Source organism: Primulina eburnea, chromosome 12 (assembly GCF_022965805.1).
Source record: "Primulina eburnea isolate SZY01 chromosome 12, ASM2296580v1, whole genome shotgun sequence".
In the NCBI taxonomy this organism is placed as follows: Eukaryota; Viridiplantae; Streptophyta; class Magnoliopsida; order Lamiales; family Gesneriaceae; genus Primulina; species Primulina eburnea.
In genome coordinates this window covers 557,260-576,019 of record NC_133112.1, presented here as the reverse complement: position 1 = coordinate 576,019, position 18,760 = coordinate 557,260, and the positions used below count along the sequence as shown (strand labels likewise).

Genomic DNA, 18,760 nt, shown 5'->3' with positions numbered 1-18,760 from the left:
GAAATCCTATAATTTCCAACGACTATCTAATCTACAGCTTTGAATTTCCCATGTGTATGCCTTCGATATACAAAACCCTTTGGCGCTGGTGGACTTGGGCTGGTGCTTGTTGCATCCTGTGGACTGGGGATCGTCTCTGGAGACTGTTGGGTTGTGATGGTCGTGACAGATTGGAGGCTCATGATAGGATTTTATACTTAATTTATTTGTTGAAATGTCATGTTTGACTGATGGCTGATGGTTTGCCTAATAGGTACTGGAGCGAATAAAATTTTCAGTCGAGTGGAAGGTGATGATAATGGTTTGCTAGCCATGCAAATCCTCTGGTTTTCCTGTACAAGTGTCCTGCACTCTCCCTTTTGCAACTTACAATTAAAAAGTTAATTGTCTACCAATTCAAACACACCGCTCGATACGAAGTCCAATAAACAGTCAATATATTTACCTTCCACTGAAACCATGCACTCTTTTAAATTGGTTTCAACATTTGGTAAAAAGTTCAATATTTGACAATTACTTGATTTTCTCCCAACTCGTTTCAGGACCATCATTATCGATCGCCACACTTACTGTCGAATAAAGGACCATCATTATCGATCGCCATGCTTTAAGTCTTCCACTAATATCATATCGACAACTTTAATTATGATATAAAATCACTCTTTTCACCCCAAATTTATCGCAAAAGCATAAAACTTCCTCTTATAATAAAATCACACAAAAATGTATCAATTAAGCACGTTGAAAATAGTAACAATGAGATACATGCATGACAACAAAATACAAACTATTACGAGCCTATCAATAACGTTGGCTTCTACGTACCGTTCCAGTAACTTTCGCAGCGCTCTGCTTGGATTTTTGAGTTTCACACTAAAACACCAGTTGTGCCAATGTGGAATGATTTTTCTGATAGGCCAAGTTGCGGAGCTCGATTTGGTGGATCAGATATTTTGTTCAAACGAGCTTAGAGGAAAATGAAGCTGTGATCATGAAGTTCGAGCAAGCTGCTGTGAAGAGTTCTTATACTTCAAACTGCCATATTTTCCATCTCAATTCGTACCGTTGATGTCTTAGCCGAGGAACATAAATCTATAACTTTTCAACGCTTCAATTCGGTAAGTAAATGGTGTGTAAATGAATATACTTTGGGGAAGATGCTTCTTAAAACTGTCGGAGAGAAGAAACATCTGAAAATGTAGTTGATTTCACTAAATGTTCATATTCATATTCTTTTATTCAAAAAATCTATAGGATTATTGCACAATAATACTCCTCTGGGTTTGTTGCTGAATAGATTAGATTGGGCAGTTGGCAAGTAAATTAGACAACTCGAAAAGCTGCCAATTATAAAATTTTGAGTTTCTTGATGCAGCTTCAGTTATTACTGTTTTCTGCTCTACATTGTAAAATTCTCTATTTTCGCAGTATTTCTTAAAGTTATGTTATATGTACAATGAAAGTTACACGTACGACTACACATTACTTTTGAGATTACCAAATTACCTCAAATTCACTTTAATTTAAAAAATTATTGGGATAATTTTGTAATCTTAAAAGCAACTGTAATCGTGTATGTAATGTAACCCTCATTGTACATATAATATTTCTCTATTTTATTTATTTCCAATAACAAATTGTTACTTAAAATATGCTCCCCCATATAATCCACCAAAACAAAATTCAAATGTTTCCCCAAAAAATCGAAATTTTATAAGATATCAAAAAATATCATAGAGAAAAGTAAAAATGAAAAGAAAAATGTGACCGTGATATGAATAGATAATGGTTTGTATAGCTTCAAACTAAAAGTTTACAGTATATATAGTCCACAAATTAATCTGTAGACATGAATCCTCAAAAATATTTGTCATGTTGTTGCATACTATGTTTATATTAAATTCCTAAATGGACATATGTTTTAATTCTTATATATTAAGATGAAAAAGAACAAAAACCAAGTAATTAATCCTCAATTTAAGTTTTTACTCGTATTTATTGGACATAGGACAATGAAATATTATTTTCATAGACAAAATGAGAAAGTAGTTGAAGACCAGAAAACCTTAAAAGTTTGTGATCATCCACGACTGTTCTTTAATTCGATAATGGATCGGCACGACTACGACTAGCTAGCAAGTGAAAATAATTATTGTTCCCTCGTACGCATATCGATCAAATAATTGGTTCCATTTTTGTTTTTCTTATTTATCAAATTCAAATAAAAAATATATAAAAAAATATTTGTAACCGATAACAACATTTTTTGTGTTGGAACTTGTATATTCTCATTTTAAATCATGTTATCGATCAATTCACAATTTTAGTCAACTATCTTGCATGTTTTTTTTAAAAATTTCAGTCTTTATGCATTGACGTGCTGGCGTGAGCAAATCCGACGTCATACTAATATTTTTCGGTGTCATGTTAGTGGAAAAAGACTAAAATTTAATATATATATATAAATTAGCGTATTAAAATTGTAAATTGATTTGTAAGATGATAAAAAAACATATAAGTTAGGAGACAAAAAATGTTTTTCTTGCATATTTGTAGACAAGACTTATTCCAATTCCATGCATTCTGAGGAGGGTTAGGGCTGTCTTGACTTGGAGCAACAATGGAGTTATGCCTAACATGCAAACCATGTTACATAACATTTAAGTCCCAAAAAAATATTGACAAATTATTTCTTCATCAATAATTTTAACCATTTTTATTTATTTTCTAAAATATATTTTCGTGATAACAAGAAAAAATGTTTTAGCAATGTAATATTAATTATTTTAAGAAATAAAAATAAGAGTCTTTTTGGATCAGGCCGGCGCTTTTGATCAGCCATTCGGTGAGATTATTAATCAAGGCAATTGCTTCTTGTACCAAAGTGCCACACACACCACGTGATGTCCACATTTTAATAAATCTACAAATTAATAACCATTGACTATTAATTAATGTTGTTGATCAATATTATAATAATATTGCATGCTGGACAACATCTGTTAATTAATTATTTTATTTCAGATTTTCTTCGAACTAACACTACAAAACTCACTGATCAATACAATAATATGCAAATCATACTGATCAAGTAAAATATATTAAACAAATCCCATACAACAGACTCAACTGAGAAGGTAGAGGATTCGCTCCTAATTCTTTTCTTGAATTGCGGGGTAAATATATTTCAACAACACAGTTCCCATTATATTTCGTCCGGAAGTGACAACACAAATAATATATGCAGCAGAGTCTTGATTTTCAACTGAATGCCGTGCAAAATGATAGTACTGCACACCCAATAATGCGTGTAAAAATTTCAAAGTTTGCCAAAACTGTGGACACTGAGCAGCCACCTAGCTGCAGATCTGCACCCAAAACAAGCTCAAGGATCGCAAGTTTTTCAACACAGAAACTGTGTTTAACAGTAATTCTAAAAGTCTAAAAATCAGCGTAAATTGATCGGTGCAGGATATATATATATTTATTCATGAGAAGTTTGAAAATTTCATTTACCAAATATAAATAAGTATTTATTTAAGCGTGAGCGTGCATGTGCTCATGCACCTGTTTCGGGAAAGAATGGTGCTGTGGCAACTCAGGGAAAGTAAATATTTATTTATATTGATCAGTTACGGTATGTTGATGCATGCACATAGAGATTGAAAGGGTGAATAATATTTTCCATCATGTCATCGGTCGATTAACGATTTAGTTCACAAACTTGTGTTTTTTTCTTTGTGATTTTAGTAGTTTCTCATGGGATTGATGACTTTAGCATTCAAGTGGAAAATGACAAAAATTGAAAAAACAAATGCAAGTTAGTGTTAAAAGACTAAAACAAGACAAAAAAAAAATGCAAGTTATTAGATCTAACATTCAATTTTGTGTTCCCTTGTGCCAAAAAGCTGATAGATATTGCATGTACTTGTGTTCCCCATCATGCTTCCGGCCATATACACGCAATTACAAAACATAATGCATACTTTTATTGACTTGACTCGCTCTGTACGTACCGTTTAGTTTGAATTTTGAGTGATCGGATGCTGCTGATCTAGGTTTGCCATACATACTGTTTTCAAACCAAGAGTCCTAGCTAGGTAGCTATATATGCAGGTTTTGGTAGAACTTGATTGATATATATATGGTAAAATATAAATGACAGGAATTAATATATAAGAATAATTTGAATCAAACTAGTAATTACTGACTTATTAAACTAATGAGGAATTAACGTGCTTGTTGTGAAGACCATGCACCAGCCGAAATCACTCCATGCACCAGCCGAAATCACTCCAGCCGAAATCAAGCCATCGGCGTCATTCATGGAGCCATCAACGCGGCGTCATTCAGGGAGCGACTGGAGCCTACCTTGTAGAAGGTTTTCTTGTGCCTATATAAAGGAGGGCTCCTCATTCGAATTGGCATCCACTCTCGAAATCCTCTCTAGCAACGCTGTAGTCTCGAAGCTCTTCGCCCTCTAGAAGCTCTGCCGCAATCTCGCCGTTCGTGTTTACGTTTCTTTGAGCAATCGAAATACTGTAAGTGGTTTTTGCTACTATTTCAATTGGCATAATATTTTCGAAATATATTATTCGAAATAAGTGGGTTCTTGACTACTATTTTCGAAATAGCTATGACTTTGAAAATTATATCGGCATGATATATTCGTTCTACGTCGTATGTAACCTTTCTTGGAAATTTCGTTCATTGAAAGTATGTTGAGTATTTGTTAAGCACTGTAATGATTCGACTTAGAAATGGTAAAGGAAATTCCGAACTTTGAAATCTTTGTTTAGGCCCTGATGCGGTGGGTTATAATAACCGTTCCTTTGGCCTCACCCCTTAGAGGAGTAACATATAGGGGACTGATCAGTTAAAAACCATCGAAAATGAGATGATTTCAGTGCTGTATCCGTTTTCTTTTATTTCGACATACTAAATATTGACATTGTGATAATTCGTTTATATGTATAACCTCGATATTTTTCGTGCACGATTGGCCCCCATTTACTGAGTATTTCCCCCCAAAATACTCACCCCTTACCTCCCCTCCCAGATAAGAATGAGAAGCAAATTGAGGATGAGGAGCAAGAATACTTTTGGGGATGGTGAAGAGCAGTCTATTTCGTGATCGATTGATTATTCAGTCTTATGATTTCAGTATTATGTATTTACGATTTCAGTATTATGTATTTACGCTTCCGCATTTTATTTCTATCGCATTGTAAAGACGATCATTGGCTATGAAAAAGACTGGTTATTTTGATCTACTACGAGGCTTGTTGTTTTGCAATTATGTGATTGCGAGATAACGCCGGTGTCGACTAACCCCGGTCTCGGGGCGTGACACTTGTGATTATATATAGACGAATTTTATTTTATTTTGCCTTCTTCCGAAATATCGTTAAGCTTTTCACTTTGAGTTTAGGCACGTTGAAAGTTTTATTAGTCGAGGCCAATAAAAAAATAATTATATTTTGGAGACATGTATGTACATCATGTAAAATATAGGCTTCAGCTATATATCTCAAAATGTAACATGGCACGCTTGGAATGATGACACAGTGGAAATAATTCTGTATAAACCCAAGGACTGGGAGTTATTATATTTGGAGAATATCCCTTTACAAAATGAATGAAACCAGTTTTTTTTTTTTTTAAAAAAAAAAAAGTGTTTCACCTACCTATATATGATGCATATACATGAAAAAAAAAATTACTATATGAAGACTGAAGTGGTTACAATTAATAAAAAAAAACATTAATACAAAATTACATATTTTTTAAAAAATATTTTTATAAATTTTATCCTGGGTTATTCATTGTTGTTCTTTCCCATAAAAATTATCTCACTTGATCATATTATATATTTTGTTAGGTCGCACCACTAACAGAGAGTCATACATGAGTTAATTTGGAGCTAACGTTGAAATCAGTAATATTGAAGTAAAAAAAATCTGGTCTACGACTTGCAAGACTGAGTCAATGTTACAAGTGTAATAATATTTTCCTTATGATTTAAAAAAATATGTTTAATTGAACATCTTGCAGACTTCATATATTTTTATTTTAAATTCAGATTATCAATTGAACATGTTGTACATTATATTAAAAAAAATGAAATTGTTACATCGAGTGTAGCATAAATTGACCTGACTTTTAATTGCAAATTAGTTTTTTGAATTTACTAATAATGGTAAGTGCTGCATTATTGGTGTAGTTCAATGCATAGACACATTTCGGTAAAAGACACTATTAATGTAGGAGCCGAGTTTTGAGTTCCACTTGAAATGATCATGTCTCTATTTATTTAATTATTTAAGGCCCCGATTTGGAAATTTAAAGGCTAGCTTTTTGAAAAAGAACAATATTTAAGGATGAAGAGTATGATTCTGGCAAGTATGCACACAATGAAAGAATGAGAGACGTGAAATAATGAATAAAGTGGATGTATATTCATCGATGTTGCGAAAATCATGAACTCCTTTACGTTTAAGAAAAAATGTGAATTGTTGGATATCCACTTAGAGTTCAACTCAACTTGATTGATATAAATGTGTGTGTATTGCGTAGTTATACATGAATTGGTCCAACATCTAATAACAACTGAAGAAAATAAACGGATGTCTTGTGGTCAATTGAGAAAATAAAATACTAACTAGCAAACAAAAGCGAGCACCGTCCCAGTACCGTGCAATACACATTGTCGGTCACATGTCTTAATGTGATCCTCTATAAATACACATGCATTTCGAACCCTAGTATATGTGTCTGGATATCATATAATTTTAAGTTCTTCTAAAGAGATATATATCCATGAAAATGTTGTCTAAGAAAGCTACATGCAAGTCACATGGCCAAGACTCTTCTTACTTCTTAGGATGGCAAGAGTACGAGAAGAATCCATTTGATCCGATTCGAAATCAGTCTGGAATTATCCAGATGGGCTTGGCCGAAAATCAGGTATCTACATTACATTACATGCATTTAAAGAAATAAAAGTGTGCTGTACGTACTTGGTTAAATGGTTCGATGGCGGCCAGGTTTTTGTGAACATTACAAATAAAAGTTGGAAGACGATATAGACAAATGTTATGAGAAAGTTTCGAATAGATTTATTAGCTAAGAGTGTTTAATTAATTTGCATATACAGGCATGCATGTTGAGAATTAGTTAAAGGCTAGCTATTATCATTAATTAAATGCATGTATGCTACATCAAAGTTACGTTAAAGGTTTTTTGTGCAGCTTTCTTTTGATCTTCTGGAATCTTGGATTGCAAGAAACCAGGAAATCAGCGGATTCAAGAAAACGGGAGGATCCATATTCAGGGAGTTGGCTCTTTTCCAAGATTATCATGGTTTGCCAGCATTTAAGAAAGTAAATCTGGTTTAAATGCTAGTGCTAGTGTGTGAGTGTATACACATACATACAAAAAATGATCATTTTCTACTCTTACCTTGCAGGAGCTAGTAGAGTACATGTCTGAGATCAGACAAAACAAAGTAAAATTTGATCCCAACAAGGTCGTACTCACAGCCGGGGCAACTTCCGCGAACGAAACTCTCATGTTTTGCTTGGCCGAACCTGGTGAAGCTTTTTTAATCCCCACACCATATTATCCAGGGTATGTAAACGTACACATCGATCGTTTGTTTTCTTTTTTATTGATACAGTGTCAAGTTCTCAATTACAATATAATATAGTAAATCTTTGAAATGTTTATTTTCTTCCAGGTTTGATAGAGATCTGAAATGGAGAACTGGGGTTGAAATTATACCTGTACACTGCCACAGTTCAAACGACTTCAGAATCACTGCTTCTTCTCTGGAAGAAGCCTATAAACAAGCCCAAAATCTTCATCTAAAAGTTAAAGGGATTTTTATCACAAATCCTTCGAATCCCTTGGGTACCACATTTACTCTAAATGAACTAAATCTGATAATCAACTTCGCCATTAACGAAAACATCCACATAGTAAACGACGAAATATATACAGGCACCGTTTTCGATTCACCGAGATTCGTAGGCATCATAGAAGCACTAAAGATAAGGAAATTCGACCCAAAGAGGGCATCGATTTGGAGTCGGGTTCATGTCGTTTCCAGTCTTTCCAAGGATCTTGGACTTCCAGGGTTCAGAATCGGCATGATCTATTCAAATAATGATACCTTAATAGCCGCAGCAACTAAAATGTCGAGTTTTGGGCTTATTTCTTCACAAAGCCAATTTTTACTGTCCAAGATTCTGGCTGATAAGAAATTTATACGGAATTATGTGAAAGAGAACCGCAGGAGATTGAAAAACAGACATAAAATGCTGGTTTCTGGGTTGAAAAAAGTCGGTATCCCGTGTTTAAAGAGCAACTCTGGATTATTTTGCTGGGTGGATATGCGATCTCTGTTGAAGTCGGATACATTTGAAGCAGAAATGAATCTGTGGAGGGAAATGATTGGTGAATATTTGCTGAATGTTTCTCCAGGATCTTCGTGTCATTGCGTGGAACCTGGCTGGTTCCGTGTTTGTTTTGCAAATATGGCTAAGGAAACACTTGAAATTGCGGTGGGACGGATCCAGGCTTTGGTCAATTCCAGGGCACTGCAACTAATGATTAACTAGCTGTTAGTATAGTTTCTTCAGAGGTACTTTTATATTAGGAGTGTGAATATTCATTCCTCGATATCTACTTTTGTGCATAATTAACTTGTCCAATATGTTCAAAAAAAATTATATTTGTGTGTTGTAATCTATATGTACAGTTTGGGAGATATTGTACTTGTTATTTTAATATGTGAAATATGTATATAGGTGAAATTAATTAATGTAGTCAATTTATATATATATATATATATATATATATATATATATATATATATATATATATATATATATATATATATATGATGAGACGTAAAGTGATTCATGACTTAGACTAATGCGTTAACTCAATGTTTATCTAGCGTGTAACAACTGTTGGTTGGATCTCATTATCACAGATATATAAATTAAAATTAAAATATAGAAGTATTTTGACAAGCTAGGCAACCATGCACGTTAAATCAATATATGATTTAAGATATTTATTTTTAACTAGTATTTTTATTTATGCATATTTGTCTTATGGGGCAGTTAGTGACAGTTATTCGAGATCTATTCCACGTATTGGCTTTACATATCCCGCACCCCCGTTTTCATGCAACCTTAGTTTTTCTCTCTTTTCTTCGCCACGATCTTAAATCCTAATTAATTCATTTTTAGGGTTTTCAATTTTTTCATTCCCTTTAATCAAACCGCTATCTTTCCTTACACTCGTTCAATCGTTCGAGTGCAATGAAAAATTAGCTTGCATTAATTGTTACGGCCGGTTTTCGTGATGGTGGGATCAGGTGCGAATTTCTTGTATTGGTGTTTCATTTTCTGTCGCATTTGTATGAAAATCATCATAACTGGGTGGTTTAAGTGATGTCTTGCGTTTGGAATCTCAGATTTTCTGGCGGCTTCTTTCATTTTGAGGACTTAGGCTTCGTTTGAACTGTGGACCACTTTATTTTTGGATCTTCTCTTTTTATTTTGTTTTCTTTCATATGTCGACGATATCTATTATTTTGTTTGTGGCTCACAAATGCTAGAGTTTGGAAGGGATATTACCATGCCACGATTTTTAAACCAATTTTTTTTTCTTCTACGGATTTCGTCTCCATGGACATCAATCATTTAAGATATTGTTGTGATGGATTACAACACGCTTTCTAATGTTCTCTGTATGCACGCATAAAATTGAAATTATTACTGGTTTCATGACCATGTTGATTAGTTATTTTTGGGAATCACACAAAAACTAGGACTTCATTATTTTTCTTGCAATTAGAGGATGTATTTTTGGAGTTGTTAATGTGAGAAGGTCCTATGTCTCACTTTTGAGTGATGACATGCCATAGGTTTCCCGGTGTAGCGAGACAGAGATGGACGTCTCCTCTCTTTTGACTTCTGCTGCTATCAATACAGCTGTATGTGTGGCGTTTTTCTCGTTGTACTCTGTTTTAAGAAAACAACCTAGTCTCCTGAGCGTCTATTTTGGGCAAAGGCTTTCCCAGGTGAGATTAAAACGCCATGATCCTTTTTGCTTCGAGCGACTCGTTCCTTCTGCTAGTTGGATAGTGAAGGCCTGGGAAGCCTCAGAGGACGAGTTATATGCCATTGGTGGTGTGGATGCCGTAGTCTTTCTCCGTGCGGTTGTCTTCAGGTGATGTCATGATATGTCTTAATATACGGATTAATGATATTCAGAATCATGTTCGGAAAAAACTAAATATTCAGAATCTTATACACAGCTTATTGGCTAATGAACTGTTAATATTGTGAATCTTGAGATGCTTTGATCACGGTGCAATATGAATATACAGGCGCGCGTGCACACACACACTCGCAATACTAACCTTCTAGTTTGTCCTATTGCTGTCTGCATACTTCAGCCGGTGTTTTTTATTCTAATTTATGTGAACAAATTCATTGCTTCACATTGATAGGATTTTTTAAATTCTAATTTATTGTGATTTTTTCATGTCTCTAAGTAACAATTGGCAAAATATTGTATTATTATGATGAATAAGAAAACAGTTCGTAAAGTATTTCCTTATCTATTAACAATATTTTTTTATTCTTTTTTTTTAATTGTGCATTCTTAACGTTTTGATCGCTCTGCGTATGTGTAACTGTACTGGAGGAAAATTATGTTGTTCTGTATTTCTCCAAATATCGGAAGGGCACGTTTTTTACCTTCACTAAGAGTCTAAGACCGTAAAAAGTTCAGCTTCCTGGAGTTGCAGATGATTCGTTGTCCCTGGAATTTTAAAATCCATGCCTTCTTTTCTTTGTGCAGTGTCAGAATATTAACTGTTGCTGGTATCATATGCTTGTTTCTTGTTCTTCCCCTAAATTATAATTTCGGAATTGAGATGGAGCACAAACAATTCCCTGATGAGCCATTGAATGTGTTCACCATTGGGAATGTGAAGGAAGGGTCAAGATGGTACGCAATATGTGTATATCTATTATTGTGGTTACATCAGGAACCAAAATTAGTGGCCAAGTTCTATCGAGTTTTAAGCTTGGTACGTATATTCAAATTTGATTCTTTTTGTCAGGCTTTGGGCTCATTGTCTTGCACTATACATCATAACATGCTGCGCTTGTATTCTCCTCTACTTTGTAAGGACTACAACTTGAATTCACCATCTGTTTTACACAAGTATATAATCTGATGTCATTTATTTCCATGATATTGTTGCTTCTTGTCCATAGGAATATAAAAACATCACAAAAATGAGATTGGCGTACATCACTTCTTCTGTTTCCCATCCAAGTCACTTTACAGTGCTTGTTCGTGCAATTCCATGGTCTCGGGAAGAAGCATACAGCGATACATTGACAAAATTCTTTACAAATTATTATTCGTCAAGCTATTTGTTGCACCAAATGATCTATCAGTCCGGAGCAGTCCAGAAATTGATGGTGTGCATCTAATAGATATTTTTCTTAGTCGATAATTGTTTGAAAACCATGTTCTTTTCTTTAATGTAAGTCAGAAATTTTCGTATGTCATCGATGGTGTGTCCGTACACAGAGTGATGCTGAGAAAATGTATAAGATTCTGAGGACGACCGGGATGGAGCAAACCTGTGGATCAAAATTTATTAGATGTGGCTTTTGTGGGGGAACTAATGCAGCATCTTTCAAAATCCTTTCTATTGAGCCTGAAAGTTCCAAGGGAAGAAGCAGCTTTGATGGGTCAGATACAAGGAAGAAGGTTAAAATTTCCGAAATTATTCATCTACTCATAAATAGTCAAGGGAAAGATATTGGAAATAGTGTGAAATATATTTAGAACTGTACGCATGGATGGCACTCATATTCTGATGCCCCTCTATAAAATTTGGACTGGATTGAATTTATGGAGAATTTATTGTTAAAATATCTCACCAGTTTTCTGTATGCAAATCTTTGCTGCAGGAATGTGGAGCGGCTCTGGTTTTTTTCAGGACTCGTTATGCTGCTTTGGTTGCTTCGGAGGTTCTTCAAGCACCAAATCCCATGTCCTGGGTGACTGACTCTGCTCCTGAACCTCGTGACGTGTACTGGTCAAACTTGTGTGTACCGTATCGGCTCCTATGGATCCGTAAAATTGCTGTCCTCGTGGCCTCGATCCTTTTTGTGATTTTCTTCCTTATACCTGTGGTGTTTACACAAAGCCTTGTTCATTTTGAAAAGCTAAAAAAGATTTTTCCGTTCTTGAGGGATATCGGACAGAGGTAATAAATCTGTATGTTTGAAGTGATTCAATTGTTTCCATGCAGAGTATTTCCGAATGTTTTTGCTTGTGTTGAGGAACCACAAATGTCGTCGTCTCTTGTGATTGCTTACGTGCCATCCACGATGGTTTTAGTACAAAAGCAAGCGTTTGGTCCTTGAACCCAATTTTATTAATATTTCTTACGTATCAAACTTTCTCTGTGTAACTTTTGCAGGAAGTTTGTTGAACAAGTGATAACTGGATATCTACCAAGTGTTATATTCATGATCTTTCTGTACTTTGTACCACCACTAATGATGGTCTTCTCGACATTGGAGGGCTCAATTTCTCGTAGCAGCCGGAAACGAAGTACATGCATTAAAGTTACTTACTTTGTCATATGGAATGTATTCTTTGCCAATATTCTTACAGAGACTGCCATAGACCACTATCAAATTTCGATCATGAAATTGGGGGATCCTAAAAACATACCAAATTTGCTTGCTAAAGCAGTGCCTTCATCGGTGACCTTTTTTCCCTTAATTCTCAATTTGTCTGCGTTTTTGCTTGTAAAAATTTATCCATATGCTGATATATGCAGGCAACATTCTTTATGACTTACGTTCTCACCTCAGGCTGGGCAAGCTTGTCCGTTGAACTCATTCAGCCATTTCCTTTAGTCTGCAACTTGTTTTACAGGTTCATTCTCCAAAACAAGGACGAGACAACATATGGAACATATACCTTTCCGTACCATACGGAAGTACCAAGAGTCCTCCTTTTCGGACTCCTAGGTTTCACTTGTTCCACATTGGCACCTCTTATTTTGCCTTTCTTGCTGGTATATTTTGTCCTTGCCTATTTCGTGTACCGCAATCAGGTTATACACGAGTCTCTATTTCTTTTTCATGTTCACTTGTTATATATATTAAAAAAATCGCTTAGCATTCTCATTTTCTAATATGATCATTTGATATGGAAATGTTGTTTCAGATATTGAACGTGTATGTAACGAAATATCAGACAGGCGGACTGTATTGGCCTGTGGTGCACAACACAACAATATTCTCGTTGGTGCTGACACAAATAATAGCATTGGGAGTTTTTGGAATCAAAGAATCCTCGGTTGCTTTAAGCTTTACCATTCCACTAATTGTTTGCACGCTACTCTTCAATGAGTATTGTAGGCAAAGGTTTCACCCAGTCTTTAGAAAAACACCAGCCAAGGTGAGATAGAGAGCTCCTGAAGTTAGTGACTCTTTTTCTTCAAAACAATATAATCCATTTTGATCATGTATCTTGTTTTATTTTGCTCGTAGATTATCATAGAAATGGACCGGCAAGATGAGCACTGTGGACGTATGGAGGAGATTCATCAGAAGCTGCAATCCTCTTATTGTCAGTTTGCTTCAAGATCCAATGGTTTGCAAAAAACCGTAGAACAAAACAGCCATGCATGCGAATTGGATAATACTGAGATAGGTAACATTTGCATGCATGAAGATCTAGAGGACGTCACACCTGGTTAGCTCGATAAACACATCTGGATCGTTGTATCACATAGACATGCATAGATATATACACCATATATAATACTTGTGTCATTGATTTTTCAGGGAAGAGAACCATCCGATTGCCTGGGTCCTTAGTTGGACGAGCTCATCTAGAACTAGGAGAAATGCATAATAAGTAGGATATAAATAATTTTGGGTACACAAACATACCAATAATCCATTTTATTAGGATAGCCAGATTATAGAACTTCTGATAACAGCACTATTTCAGCGAGAACGATGCTTTTAGAGTGCCACGTATGTGGAACTCTTAGTCCTTTTGCAGAACTTCCCAAGGGTTATGTACATAAATCATTCCCTTGTCAATTCAGGAAAAAGTGCTGACATTTGAGTTTACACTGCATATTGGGTGCCATTTCCAAACACGGGAGCATACTGAACATCTGATTCAGTCCATTATTAATCTCTATTTACTTTTCAATAAATCGAAGTTGGTGCCTCTGATTTTTAAGCAAATAGACTGAGTATTATCAGCAGCCAGTACTTTGGCCTTAGTGTATGTATATATATATATACACACACAAACACACACACACAGTATGACCCGTTAATCCTATACTATACACTATGATTACATCACTTGGAGTAGAGCAAGATACCTGTGTGATCCATGAAATATAATTCTTGGTGTAAATAAAATCTTTTAACTTTTTGTGACGACGATGTCCTTAATGATTCAATGCGTGAGAAACATAGAATCCAGCTTTTGCTGGCCTCAACTTCCCATGCAATTGCTGGGAAGAATTGTTCACAAAGCATAAAGCATAATCAGAGTTCCCTAAATGAGAGAAGAATTAAATGTGTAAAATGGTTTGTTGTACAAACTCAAAGTCAAAAAATTAGATACATCCGAAATGCACAAAGAAAACGGGAGTGCTGCTAGTGCCAAATGAAATGGAGATGGTAGACCATTTTATTTGAAGGGGAAACAGTATAAACGATAAATCTATATACCATGTAGAGCATACAACATCGAATCACCCCTACAAAGATCATCAAATGCCTTCTTCTTGCGCAACAAGGCTCGAGTACATTAACTACATATTTCATACATTTCCTTGGCACATATCCAAATGCTCCAAGAAACCTATATATGAAAAATTTAAAACCCAAAAGCGCATTGCTCAAGTAATAAGTGCGGGCACAAAAGGAGTGTTGTATCATTTATACACAACAGTAGCTCTTCAACATACAAACTCATAAATAAAAATAACCAAATTATAAAGATTAAACTGTCAAAAGTACAATCGATATTTTATATTTGAAAACACACTAACCAGGCTTGGTTTCTTCATTGATTCCCCGAAAGCAGTATCAAGAAGCATGATTCACGGCCCCAATCTGTAAGGACCTTCACCTATATAATGACCATCCATGTAGATGGCAGCATTTTGCGGATGCAAGCCATCCATCACCATAAACGGCATGTCTTCAGATGGTTTCCAGTGTCGCTTTCTTTGGTTAATGAACCAATTATTAATCTGTTTCTGGTCTAAACCCGTTGATTCAGCTAGCGCCACCTTCTCCGACTCCTGTTTTCAATAAATTTACACCTTCACGTCACATGCATGAAAATAAATAAATAATACATGCTTACATACCGATGGATACGGCCATTTGTAATGTAATTCCCACCAGCTGAGTAGCTTCTGCCGAGCATCTTTTGGAAGTTTGCCTTTCTTCTTCTTCTTGGACAGCTCTTGCTTTAGACTGCTTAAATATCCACTATACTTCCTCAAGAGGTGATTTTTCAGTTCCTTGTCTTCTGCTCGTGGATCAATCTCAGCAAGTTCGGTTTCTCCACCGCTGTTTTCTTGGTCTTCTTCAGACGAAACAACACCATCACACTTCTCCTCTGTTGTTCACAAGTAGTTCAAAGCAAACATATTGTACGTAAAAAGATATACAACTATGCAAACACTAATCTATGCATATGCGTGCGTGTATATAATATCAATATTGTTTAAAGGTCGTCCTATTATCAAATAATTTGTGAACCTAGTAGTCATCTAGCGAGGATGAGTAGTTATAACAATGGAAAGTGATACTTTAAAGGTTACTCTTCATGTCTATCGAATGGATTCGATTAGTATGATGGTAACATATATATGTGATTACAGGGTAATTAATTAACGATAACTTTATTATATGAGTGTAATAATAGTTTTAAAGGAAATTTACACTCCTGCGCGGTTGATTTACGTTGTAATATCTTTGTACTTATTGTGAATTGTTGCAGTTAGCAAATTACATTGAATCCTAATTATTGATCCAAGATCATGCTTTTCATAATTTTCTTTTCTTAGAAAAAAAATTGCCTCTCTTTCAATTTTATCATAATAAGTAAAAACAAAAATTCTTAAATTGATAAAAAAAAAAATCGGGAAATAATATAATTTAGAATAAGAAGGAAAATTAAAACACGGACAAAAGAAAACGAAAAAAAAAAGAAGAATAAAGAAAGACATCATATGCAGCACATACATGAAAGAAAGAAACATAAACAGAAGCCTGACAAATTTGTACAGGCTATGTCATGGGGTAACACACTGATATGAACAGCATCCTATGTTTCCTTTATTTTTCAAAGCTTAAAGCCTAAGTGCAACTGTAAACTAAGAAATTACAATAGAGACGGTTGGTTTCATATGTGTGTAATTCTGCAACAAGCATGCACGTAACACACAACACAGGCCATCAGATTCAAACATATACAGTAATTTACAATTATCAACTTATAGATTCTTCGGTGGAACCCATATAAAAGATAGAGTACTAATTAAATAAATGAGTAAACCTTGTGCTTCATATCATTTCTTAAGTCATATGTAAGATTGGATTAGTCTATCTTTTTCCTTTATATTTCAAAATATATAGCACTAATTAAAATCTAATCTTTGACAGGTTATTTAATAATATATATTATTATTTCTGTTTAGGGTTTGTTGGCATTAGTACTCGTGAAAATGCATTGGAAAATGATGGAGTTTTACGGGAAAGAGCAAAGGACAGCGCATTCAATGCATGTTCAATTCTTTGCAGAGATGATGCAGTTAAAGGGAGTGGAGAGTCAAATGCACACACCCATCCCCTACTCTTTGCCAGTTTCAACTCTCAGTATTGCACTGCACCAGGAAATAGAGGCCGCATTCCACACTTTGTTCAACTTGGGAATCAAAATATCCTGCTATTTTATTCTTTTGGTGTTCTTTCCATGATAAGAAACAACCATGAAAGATATATATATATATATATATATATATATATATATACACACACGTCTCTCCCTCATTCCCACATTCTCTCTCTCCCTACACATAGACATACATATTTATGTATATAAAATACTAGAATATATATGTGTGTGTGTGTGTGATGAAGAAAATACGGATAAACTTTACCAGAATTTAAAATCCGTATGGGGCAATTGGTTATCATGTTAAGTTGTGATTCAATCCGTCGCAGGAACTCCGTGGCTTCTTGTAAAGGCCTGGTTAGCTCCTCCCGATACTTCACCAGCATGTCATAGTAAGCTTCCTATATCGCAAATACCAGAATTTCGAGATCGATCGAGCCAATAAAGAATTAATAATGTCAGCTCCCATGAAACAGTATCTATGAATACAAAATAATGACCCATTAACCTAAAATTCAAAAATATTTTCCTACGCTATTATAAAATCAAGAAACATGAATACCATGAACTGATCGAGTTCTGGATCCTTCGAAACATCTCGAGCAGCGGCACCAGCCCGCTGCCTCGCCTCAAACTCTTGGCGGACCGCCGTCAGACGCGCCACGACCTCCGGCGGAGCTCCCACCTGTACATATGCGATATGATATACATGTATAGGGTGAAAGAGAAGGAATCAACTGCAAAATTGTGATTCGGGCAATGGACCTTTTGACAATCCATGTACGCTTCCAAAAGATTAGAATACTGAGGATGAGCAATAATCCTGGCTTTAATCGCATCAACTTCACTACAGGTATTCGCACTTTCTTGTCTCCCGTGATGATCTTGAAGAGTTTGGTGTCCTCTATTCATAGACGGATAGTTGAATCTGGGAGCATGAATTTGCGAAGTTCCGGCTTCAGTTTTGACAGTGGGATTCTGTTGAGCACCTTCATATTGATCGTAACAGTCGCTTGATTGAAGATGGAAGCTACTGATCTGCTGCAACTGGCCTTGATGATTACTCGAGCCACTGTTTGTTCTTCCATAAACAGAAGAGCTTGGTGCAAGAACTGGGCCCATATAAAGAAAATTCCTTCGAGAATTTGCGTTTTCACTCAGATGATTGTATTCCTCCATTTCTAAAAATCCCAATCAGGAAAATGTAAAGGATAAGCAGAATGAAATCGGAAAATCAAGAAGAAGCTGGAGAAAAATGAAACCCTAGAGTGTACCAAACCCAAGGCAGGCACTTTGTTGCTTCGGTGTGTTTTGTTTGCAAAAATGATGCGATGAATTCAGATGCAAATCACTTTTTCACCTCGCGGATTCCATATGTAATAATTGTTCCTTTTATTTTCTTGTTCCGTGTGTTTTCTTATAGACTACAGAGAAACTGAAGCTGTAGCACCATAGATATAGATATATAAATATATATATATATATATATATATATATATATATTATCGAAAAAAGAAAAGGATTAAAATAAGAGAATGTTAAAGGGCAGAATTGGTAACAACAGCAAGCTTCGGCTGGGTGACAAGACGTCCATTGCGAGTGATTAAATAATTGCACATTACAGGTAAATATATTGAAACTTTCTTTCTTTTTAAAAAAAATATATATATATATATATTGTGCAGAGATAATATTTTTTTAATGTTATATCGAATATTGTATTACTATATATATCATATGGGATGAAATGATTCATTAG

General features: G+C 35.1%; 3 protein-coding genes across 6 annotated transcripts; 2 read left to right on the top strand and 1 right to left on the bottom strand.

The window, feature by feature from the left end:
* The first annotated feature begins 6,819 nt into the window (after nt 1-6,819).
* On the top strand, nt 6,820-8,636 carry LOC140808017 (1-aminocyclopropane-1-carboxylate synthase 3-like). Its single transcript, XM_073165014.1, has 4 exons — nt 6,820-6,966; nt 7,251-7,382; nt 7,469-7,629; nt 7,739-8,636. The coding sequence occupies exons 1-4, from the start codon at nt 6,820-6,822 to the stop codon at nt 8,619-8,621; spliced, it is 1,323 nt and encodes a 440-aa protein (XP_073021115.1). The 3' UTR covers nt 8,622-8,636.
* A 560-nt stretch (nt 8,637-9,196) lies between these two features.
* On the top strand, nt 9,197-14,323 carry LOC140806930 (CSC1-like protein RXW8). Of its 3 annotated transcripts, none has more exons than XM_073163493.1 (12): nt 9,197-9,388; nt 9,941-10,245; nt 10,882-11,031; nt 11,147-11,210; nt 11,304-11,513; nt 11,626-11,808; nt 12,012-12,310; nt 12,527-12,815; nt 12,893-13,171; nt 13,285-13,518; nt 13,611-13,815; nt 13,908-14,322. In XM_073163493.1, the coding sequence occupies exons 2-12, from the start codon at nt 9,965-9,967 to the stop codon at nt 13,982-13,984; spliced, it is 2,271 nt and encodes a 756-aa protein (XP_073019594.1). In that variant the 5' UTR covers nt 9,197-9,388; nt 9,941-9,964; the 3' UTR covers nt 13,985-14,322. The 3 variants fall into 3 exon arrangements, with proteins under 3 accessions (XP_073019594.1, XP_073019593.1, XP_073019595.1); XM_073163492.1 differs by lacking the exon at nt 9,197-9,388 and adding an exon at nt 9,627-9,763 and having other exon boundaries at nt 13,908-14,323; XM_073163494.1 differs by lacking the exons at nt 9,197-9,388; nt 13,908-14,322 and adding an exon at nt 9,631-9,763 and having other exon boundaries at nt 13,285-13,539; nt 13,611-13,751.
* Nucleotides 14,324-15,005: 682 nt separating this feature from the next.
* On the bottom strand, nt 15,006-18,452 carry LOC140806931 (homeobox protein knotted-1-like 2). Of its 2 annotated transcripts, none has more exons than XM_073163496.1 (6): nt 18,362-18,452; nt 17,767-18,182; nt 17,564-17,686; nt 17,267-17,402; nt 15,467-15,720; nt 15,006-15,397 (listed from the first exon to the last, which is right to left on the bottom strand). In XM_073163496.1, the coding sequence occupies exons 2-6, from the start codon at nt 18,178-18,180 to the stop codon at nt 15,194-15,196; spliced, it is 1,131 nt and encodes a 376-aa protein (XP_073019597.1). In that variant the 5' UTR covers nt 18,181-18,182; nt 18,362-18,452; the 3' UTR covers nt 15,006-15,193. The 2 variants fall into 2 exon arrangements, with proteins under 2 accessions (XP_073019597.1, XP_073019596.1); XM_073163495.1 differs by having other exon boundaries at nt 18,276-18,441.
* Between the last annotated feature and the right edge of the window lie 308 nt (nt 18,453-18,760).

Coding starts and splice junctions, on each gene's coding strand:
- LOC140808017 (XM_073165014.1), top strand. CDS start 6,820: ATGAAAATGTTGTCTAAGAAAGCTACATGCAAGTCACATGGCCAAGAC. Junction 6,967..7,250: donor TGGGCTTGGCCGAAAATCAG/GTATCTACATTA, acceptor TTTTTTGTGCAG/CTTTCTTTTGATCTTCTGGA. Junction 7,630..7,738: donor CCCACACCATATTATCCAGG/GTATGTAAACGT, acceptor ATTTTCTTCCAG/GTTTGATAGAGATCTGAAAT.
- LOC140806930 (XM_073163492.1), top strand. Junction 11,032..11,146: donor GTGAAGGAAGGGTCAAGATG/GTACGCAATATG, acceptor TCTTTTTGTCAG/GCTTTGGGCTCATTGTCTTG. Junction 12,816..12,892: donor CTAAAGCAGTGCCTTCATCG/GTGACCTTTTTT, acceptor TGATATATGCAG/GCAACATTCTTTATGACTTA.
- LOC140806931 (XM_073163496.1), bottom strand. CDS start 18,180: ATGGAGGAATACAATCATCTGAGTGAAAACGCAAATTCTCGAAGGAAT. Junction 17,403..17,563: donor CAGAACTCGATCAGTTCATG/GTATTCATGTTT, acceptor TTTGCGATATAG/GAAGCTTACTATGACATGCT. Junction 15,721..17,266: donor CATACGGATTTTAAATTCTG/GTAAAGTTTATC, acceptor TGTGAACAACAG/AGGAGAAGTGTGATGGTGTT.